The sequence below is a fragment of the Loxodonta africana genome, chromosome 22, assembly GCF_030014295.1.
Source record: "Loxodonta africana isolate mLoxAfr1 chromosome 22, mLoxAfr1.hap2, whole genome shotgun sequence".
NCBI lineage: Eukaryota > Metazoa > Chordata > Mammalia > Proboscidea > Elephantidae > Loxodonta > Loxodonta africana.
Window position 1 is genome coordinate 63,134,653 of NC_087363.1, and position 8,575 is coordinate 63,143,227.

Below are 8,575 nucleotides of genomic sequence, written 5' to 3' on the forward strand. Positions count from 1 at the left end.
TCAACCGTATCAAAAAGGGCTAGTTTGGGGAGGTGGGCCAGCAAAGTGGTCAGAAAAGTATCCACCTACATCTTACCTCCTCACATATACTTTGTGTGTGTGAGTTCTTCCATTGTGATTCCATCCATCGGCAAGTACATCCTTGTTGGTGGCGTTGTTTGGTGCCGTCGAGTCAGTGCCGGGCAGTTCCAACCCTACGTACAGCAGAACAAACGCTGCCCGATCCAGGCCGTTCCGACCCTACGTACAGCAGAACAAACGCTGCCCGATCCTGCGCCACCCTCACAAGCGTTACATTTGATCCTGTTGTTGCAGCCACTGTGTCAGTCCATCTCGTTGAGGGTCTTCCTCTTTTTAGTTGACCCTCTACTTTACCAAGCATGATGTCCGTCTCCAGGGACTGATCCTTCCTGATAACATGTCCAAAGTATGTGAGACTTTGATTGGATTTCATGCTAAGCCTAGGAAATACCCTGTTGAGCAGGGCTGACAAAATGTCAGCCCTCACGAAGCTTATGCTTAGTGGGGATGAGAGAAATGTCACCCAGGAATTCCCATGGTGTGTAGTCCATATTCTGATTTTGGAAGTACAGGGTGTTCTGGGAGCTCATTATTCAAGCCCCTGCTCTAGTTTGGGGGCTGGGGAATGGTGACAAGGAAGGCATCCCCGAAGAAATGTTATTTAAGCAGATATCTCATGAATGTGCAGGTATTCACCAAGCAGAGAGAGCAACCAAGTTGTGGGTAGAGGGCACACCAGGGGCAAAGGCCCAGAATGTGTGGTCCATTAACTTCTTAATCAGTCATTTTTTTTCCTTGGGAATACCTGGTGCTAAGTTGGATGATGAAGAGAATATTAATTAAGGAACTGATTTACTTATGCTACTTGGTTGCAAGGAAAAGCAACTCATTGAAGATATTTAGGAAAAAAAGGTCAAGAACTTATTTCATCCATGCATATGGAAGGAAACTCAAGTAAAAGTTAATAAATAGTTCTCAGAATGGACAGGAACTATAGTAAAGCTGGTTACAGTAAGAGCAGGATCTGAGATGGAGGTGGACCTCAGGAGTGTGTGCCCCTCCAGAACTTGTGGGTTCACTTGGCTCTGCTATTCTGTGCGTGTTTTCCTTGACTTTCTCTTGCCTGCCTGCTGATGACTGGTAATTTCCTTTTCATGGTACTAATTTCTATTTCATGTAAAACACCCATTCAGATTCAAATCTAGTTGCAGAAGTTAATGACCACTGTCTGTATTTGGATGACCATTAGATGGTAGCCACCCTTCAGTCAGGTACAATCAGTGTCTGCCTCGGGGTGAGGAACATCCTTGTAGCCCCTCCTAGAGCAGGGGACAGTGAGTAACATAGGTTTAGCCAGAAGGAGAGATTGGAAAGAGCAGACACCCTAGTTGTACCTGATCCTTCCTTTTAAATAACTTACAACATTGATGGTTGCCCTGAGGTTCAGATGATCTCATGCAATGGAAAGTGCTACAAATCGTAAAATGCCAAGCGGGAGTTATCAGGGAGCCAAAATAGAGTGGGAAGAACAAAGAATGTCGAGGCTGAACTCTTTCAGTCACTGAGTGTCAGTGCTCTTGGCTAAAAAAAGAGAGCTGATTCATAAACACCTAACTCACAAAGTCATTGAAAGGGTCAAATAAAGTAACGTGAGAACTTCGTAAATCCACAAAAACATGGAGATTTTAGTATTGTAAATATTATTATTATGAACTATATTTATAAAGCCATACAATACAGAATGCATGTTTTAAGCATTAGTTCCAGAAATCACTCAAATAAGTGAGAGATCAATGGAATCCTCATTCCACCACTTCCTAGCTATTACTAGCCATGCTAGCTGGGCTTTAGACAAGGTTTTGAACCCATTTGTGCCTCAGTTTCTTCATCTGTAAAATGAGAATAAGTATAATAGCTATCTTTGAGTTATGGTGTTGGCAAAGAATACTGACTATACCATAGACTGCCAGAAGAACGGACAAATCTGTCTTGGAAGAAGTACAGCCAGAATGCTCCTTAGGAGCAAGGATGGCGAGAGTTCATCTCACGTACTTTGAACCATATTACAGGAGAGACTAGTCCCTGGAGAAGGACATAATACTTGGTACAGTAGAGGATCAGTGAAAAAGAGGGAGACTCTCTCAACAAGACAGATTGACACAGTGGCTACAACAATGGCCTCAAGCATAGCCATGGCTGTGAGGATGGCGCAGTACTGGGCAGTGCCTTGTAGGGTTGCTGTGAGTCGGAACTGACTTGACAGCATCTAACAACAAGAACATCTTGGGATTGCTATTGAGGAACAAATGAGCTTACCCAGAGCCCTAAACAATGTGTGACACATGATACATAATAGCTGTCGTTACTGCTTATTAATATTATTACTACTACTACTATCACTACTACCACTTCTACTTAAAAAAGAAAAAAAAAAGGGCTTCCAAACCCACTGCTGTCCAGTCAATTTCGACTTAGAGCAGCCCTCTCGGACAGAGTAGAACTGTCTGGTAGGGCTTCCAAGGAGCAGCTGGTGAATTTGAGCTCCCGACCTTTGTGTTAGCAGCTGAGCTCTTTCCTGCTGTGCCAGCAGGGCTCCACTACTACTACTACCACTGCTATGTCCTGTACCAGAGGAGTTAGGTAGACAGACGTTGACAGACCTAGCCGAGATCCACTCCAACAGCAGGGATCACACAGAGGAAAGGTAGACTCAGATGATGACGGGTCTGCTTCTTGGGTGATGCATGGAGGTCTCGGCTGTGTACGTTGGGTTGGAGGGTGCTCCGAAGAGGAGGAGAAGAGAGAGAAGGGTGTTTTGTATCTTATATTTCTTCCCTCACAGATTGTAGGTCAGTCAGGTGAAAATTCTGGCCCATATCTCTGTTCAGGGAGTTTGAAATTTACATGTTTAACTTTCATTCACCTTCTGGTCCAAAGACCGATTCACTTCTATGTCAGAAAGGGCTTTTACTTCACACTGTGTCATTACTCCATGAAAGCCGTGCCTGGAGATTAATGTCTAAATTCCTTAGCCTGGTGTCTAGCACCCCCACAGTCCGATGCCCCGTCCTACTTTTCAACCTCTCAGACCTTGACTGCAACTTTACCAAATGAATCAAAATGCACACTGACGTTATATTAATGAAATAATAAATCTTTGCATCTATATTAGTTATCTGTTACAATGTAACAAATTACCCCCACCCCCCAATTAGTAGCTTGTTGTTGTTAGGTACCGTCGAATTGGTTCTGACTCATAGAGACCCTGTGTACAACAGAATGAAACATTGCCCAGTCCTGTGCTATCCTCACAACCGTTGTTATGTTTGAGCTCGTTGTTGTAGCCTGTCTTGGTTATATAGTGGTGCTGTAACAGAAATCCCACAAGTGGATGGCTTTAACAAAGAACTTTATTCTCTCACAGTCTAGTAGGCTGGAAGTCCAAATTCAGGGCATCAGCTCCAGAGGAAGCTTTTCTCTGTCGGCTCTGGAGGAAGGTCCTTGTCATTAATCTTCCCCTAGTCTAGGAGCTTCTCAGCGCAGTCTAAAGGACGCGCTATTCTCCTGGCTCTTGTTTCCTGGTGGTATGAGGTCCCCCTGTCTCTCTGCTCCCTTCTTTCGTTTATATCCCAAAAGAGATTGACTCAAGATACCACCTAGTCTTGTAGATTGAGTCCTGCCTCGTTAACATAACTACCTCTAATCCTGCCTCATTAACCTCATAGAAGTAAGATTTACAACACATAGGAAAATCACATCAGATCACAGAATGGCAGACAGTCACACAATACTGAGAATCATGGCCTAGCCAATTTGACACACATTTTTGGGGGACACAGGTCAGTCCATGACAGTCCTCAAAGTGACATCTTTGCTTTTCAACACTTTAAAGAGTTCTTTTGCAGCAGATCTGCCCAGTGCAATATGTCATTCGATTTCTTGACTGCTGCTTCCATGGTCGTTGTTTGTGGATCCAAGTAAAATGAAATCCTTGATGACTTCAGTTGGTCCAGTTGTGAGGATTTTTTTTTTTTTTTTTTTTATGTTAAGGTGTAACCCATACTGAAGGCTGTATAGTCTTTGACCTTCATCAGTAAGTGCTTCAAGTCCTCTTCACTTTTAACAAGCAAGGTTGTATCATCTGCGTATCGCAGGTTGTTAATGAATTGTCTTGCAATCCTGATGCCACATTCTTCTTCTTATAGTCCAGCTTCCCTGATTGTTTGCTCAGCATACACATTGAATAAGTATGAATTAGTAACTTAACACAAAAAATGTTTATAATCTCATACATTCTGCGGGTCAGGAATCAGGGTGGGGCTTAGCTGGGTCCTTTGGCTCAGGGTCTCTGACGAAGTTATGATCAAGGTGTCAGTCAGGGGTATGGTTATCTCAAGGTTTGACTGGGGGAGAGATTTGCTTCCAAGCGTACTGGCAGTTTTTGGCAGGATGGAGTTCCTCATGGGTTGTTGGACTGATAGCCTCAGTTCCTCATTGACTGTTGGACAGAGACCACCATCAACCTCTTGCCACATGGGCTTCTCTGTAGGATAGCTCACAACATGGCAGCTTGTTTCATCAGAATGAGCAGAGAGCCAGTGAAAAAATATAACCAGGACAGAAATCACCAGTTTTGTAACCTAATCTCGAAGTGACGCTCTGTCAGTTTTGCCCATATTCAATTCATTAGAAGCAAGTTACTGGATCCAGCCTGCATTTAAAGGGAGAAGGTCACACAAGGGCATGAATAACAGGAGGTGGGGGTCATTTGGGAGCGATTTTAGAAGCTGCACAACATCTGTAATCTAACAAGTTAGTTAATGTTAGCTCCTGTAATAGATAAATGCTGAAATGCCAGTAGCTTATGGTTCTTTCTCATTCTTATAAAGTCTGAAAGGGTGACTGAATAGGGATGCTGCGCTCCACACTTTTTCCGATATACTGGCTGAAGGAGTCACTGCCATCTTCAAAAAATACCTTCCTTCGTTGCCCTGGCAGGTAACATTCAAAACGGTAGACAGGGAAAACAGAGAAATGTAGGTCCACATTGGATGTTTTAATGGGCAGGCGTATCATATCCATTAACAATCCATTGGCCAGAACGCAGTCACATGATCTCACCTAGATGCAAAGGAGCCTGGGAAACATGGTTTGGGGCTGAGCTGCTACTCCCCAGCAACATCACTAGAGAAGAGGAGCATGAATCCTTGATGGGCAGTCAGCCAAGTCTGCCACAGATACTTTGGCTTATAAAGAATGCTTTCACATGTATTATTTCATTTGCTTCTTATCACAACCTATGCTATCTGCATTACTATTCTTTTTATACAAATAAGGAACCATACTAAGCATATCTTTAAATTCACGTAGGGTTACGTAATTACAGAGAACAGAGTTCATGTCCCAACTCAGCCATTTACAACCTGTGTGACTATGGAATAGTTACTCAACATCTCCATGCCTCAGTTGTCTCATTTGTAAAATGCAGACAATAGGACTTTCAGTTATTGTAAAGATGTCATATACTGTGTATAAGTCACTTAGCATTATGCCTGGAATATGTAGGTACTTAATAAGTATTAGTTTTGAAGAAGAAGATGATGATGAAAATGTTATGTATTTAGATGAAGAAGTTTAGGCTCAAAGGAACTAGATGATTTACCCAAAACCACAGAACTGAGACATGGCAGAGCCAAGATAAGAGGCTGGGGATTTTAGGTAGTAACTTCCGTAGCTTTCAGTTTGATGCTTTCCAAAGAGGTCATTGGTGAGTTTCCCGTGGAAAGCAACAGCAAGTGAGCCTTGAGCAGAAGACACTGTGCCAAGTCTCTTTCATTGCTACGTTCATGGACCCAGAGTCCCAGGAAGAATCAACGCTAACTGCATCACCTTTTCAGTTCAGCTGTTCTGTTTAACCCAGCCTTTGCCTCTTGGTGTGAAATATGCTGACCCAAGTGCCTCTTTTTACTTGCACTCTTTGTGGTGAGGCAAGTCTCCCAAGGCCTGTATTTCAAAGTTTTTGCTTATAAATAGGCTCTCTCGTGCTAATTAGATGAAAGCCCAGGAAATGATGTAAGATATTTCATTAGACTCTTAAACTCTTTCACATTTCTTTTAGAGGCTTGTTCACTCTGAGAGAACAGAAAAGCAATTAGCACATTAAATGGTTGCCGAAGTACCCCTGTGAATGAAGTAGCTTGGCCAGTAAATACTGTAAATCCAGTGGGAACAGCCAGGAGACTTTATTGGAGGCTGCGTTGCCATTTTTCAGGGCCTCTGCACCTTTCCTTATATACAGTGAGGAGGAAGCAGAAATGGACACATTGAGTCTCCAGAGCAGTGGATTTGTGGGCATAGGTGGGCAGATTCTCAAAACTTCGTATTTACTCTCAAAGATGAGGGCACTACTTGGACCCCTTCCTTCAAGAGACCTTGAAGGCAAATGACTTCTGGTATGTACCAAAACCACATTAAATCCAGTTGGCTCTGGATTATCAGCAGAAATTCCAGCTTTCCTTACTAAAAAATGTCTATACGTCTCTTATAATTCCTTTCTTTCATCTTCCTTTTCTCCCTGGACCACTGCTTGAGATAGCCCTTGTCACATGGTCTTTCCTGTCAATGAAATTATTTAGAACCTATATTTAATTCATTTCCCAAGAAAAAGCTATTGATTGATCAGTCACACATGTTCTCATATATGTTTACTCCCAATATTCCATACCATTCCAACACCCTGATTCGTCATTCTCTTGCTCATTTTTTACACAACACTTTTTCTTTGGATTCCATACTCAAGACTGTTCAGTCAAGGGACAAATCCATTTCAGAAGATTTTCCTTGTTCAGACTAGCTGAACAAGTGGTCCTTAATCTTTGTGCACAATGTTATAAGAAAGTTCACTATTTCATTTTTTTAAGTGCAAGAGAAAAATACAGGCAGTGTCTTTCTAATGCCAGAAAATTGAAGTGAAAAAAACCAGTTTGTCATCTGCATATATCTAAATAACCAGATGATTATGTCAGTATCAGGTGGGACCCAGCATGCCATGGTTTCAGGTTGGGCTCAACTTCACAGGACATCGTCTCCAGTCTATTGTCAGTAATCATCCATCATCCCCTCCCTCTCTAGGAACCAATGTCCATGAGGCTCAGAACTTGCTCAATACCAGTGGACTCCCCATTACTTCGGCTGTCGACCTGGAGGACGCAGCTAGGAAGGCTGTGGCCAGCGTGGCAAAGAAGTGAGGTCTTCGTCTTGAACCACTGGAAAAGAATCCAGTTTTTCTTAGAAAAGGATGATTCTCTCATCACTGTGAAAGAAATGGTTATCCCATTGGGGAAAAAGGGTTGGGCAGAATAAGAATCACTGTTTGAAAAATCTTAAATGTGTCTTTTTCTTAAATAAGCTATCTAGACAGCTTAAATAATATGATTTCACTTGTAGGCTTTATTAAAATTATGTCCTGGGTTCTCATACTTTTCTCTCATGGTGAGCCTGCCTTGTATGTAGAATTTTGCTGACTCTGGGGAGAAGTCTATATGACCAATGTGCATATATATAGAATTTTAAATGAGGCCTTGCTTCATTTACAAGAATTTTGGTGGACTTGTAGTCCATATAATAAAAAAATTACAGAACATAAAAAATTCAGACGATATTACATTTAACATATTAACTACCAAAGGATAAGGCGTTTGAATAAATAGGTAGTATGTATTACATTTTTTACAAGTTTCTAATTCTAACACATTTGCAAAACTCATGATTACTCCAAAATGTTTTTGTTTTTACATTATTGGGAGGTCCACATTAATATTGTATACATGTATTTTACCATTTGCCTTAATATTGAATATACTGTTTACCTCACACTAAAAATAAACCCAGAAGCCTTATGTGTGATTTTGGAGTAGAAAATTCCATTTTTACCTCAAAATGGAAGAACTCTGAATCTTTCAGAAATCTTTATAATTAAGTCACTTCAAGATGAGACACAGTATGAAGATCAAGTTGTGTTATGTGTGTCAGTGTCCTCTCCCTCTTCTGCCCCCGCTCCCCCCCCCCCCCCAGTATCTACCGGCTTGTGGTAGAAAGACAGGAAAATATAATTGAGAGAACGTGACTTTTTCCATGATGTCCATTTTTATCATGGGGAAGAATTTAAATTAGGTTTTCATTTAAATTTTGTTAAAATTTTTATCTGTACACAAATTTAAATAAAATCCTGTTTTTTAAGTTCTAAGTTCTGTGTGTTTGACTCATTTTAGTTTTATTCCTCAAACAGTTTTCCTTTTACTAAGACACTGACCTCACCCTAGGCGTATCCTGAAATTACAAAATTTGGATGGTGCTGTGATTATTCTGGTTCCACTGAATTTAATCGAGAGCCATTCCTTTGTTGGGAGATTATTTAGTGAAAGAATAAAAAATATATACACATCAGAAACCCAGGTAAGTATTGCACATACCTAACACATTAAAATATGATTTTAATTGATGTAATGCTAGAGGAAAGACACACTATATAAACACCTCCAGTTTAATGAGGGTC

General features: G+C 41.3%; 1 protein-coding gene across 5 annotated transcripts in view; it reads left to right on the forward strand.

Annotated features, from left to right (window-relative positions):
• Nucleotides 1–8,266, forward strand: part of SUCLG2 (succinate-CoA ligase GDP-forming subunit beta) — a 336,565-nt gene extending 328,299 nt beyond the window's left edge. For 4 of the 5 annotated variants that reach the window (XM_010590066.3, XM_064275025.1, XM_064275027.1 and 1 more), the window contains exon 11: nucleotides 7,153–7,378. In XM_010590066.3, coding sequence (XP_010588368.2) covers nucleotides 7,153–7,268 — 116 coding nt within the window. In that variant the 3' untranslated portion in view covers nucleotides 7,269–7,378. Of the gene's footprint in view, nucleotides 1–7,152 lie in introns of all 5 variants that reach the window. The other variant, XM_064275024.1, reaches the window with a different exon arrangement.
• Nucleotides 8,267–8,575: the final 309 nt, after the last annotated feature.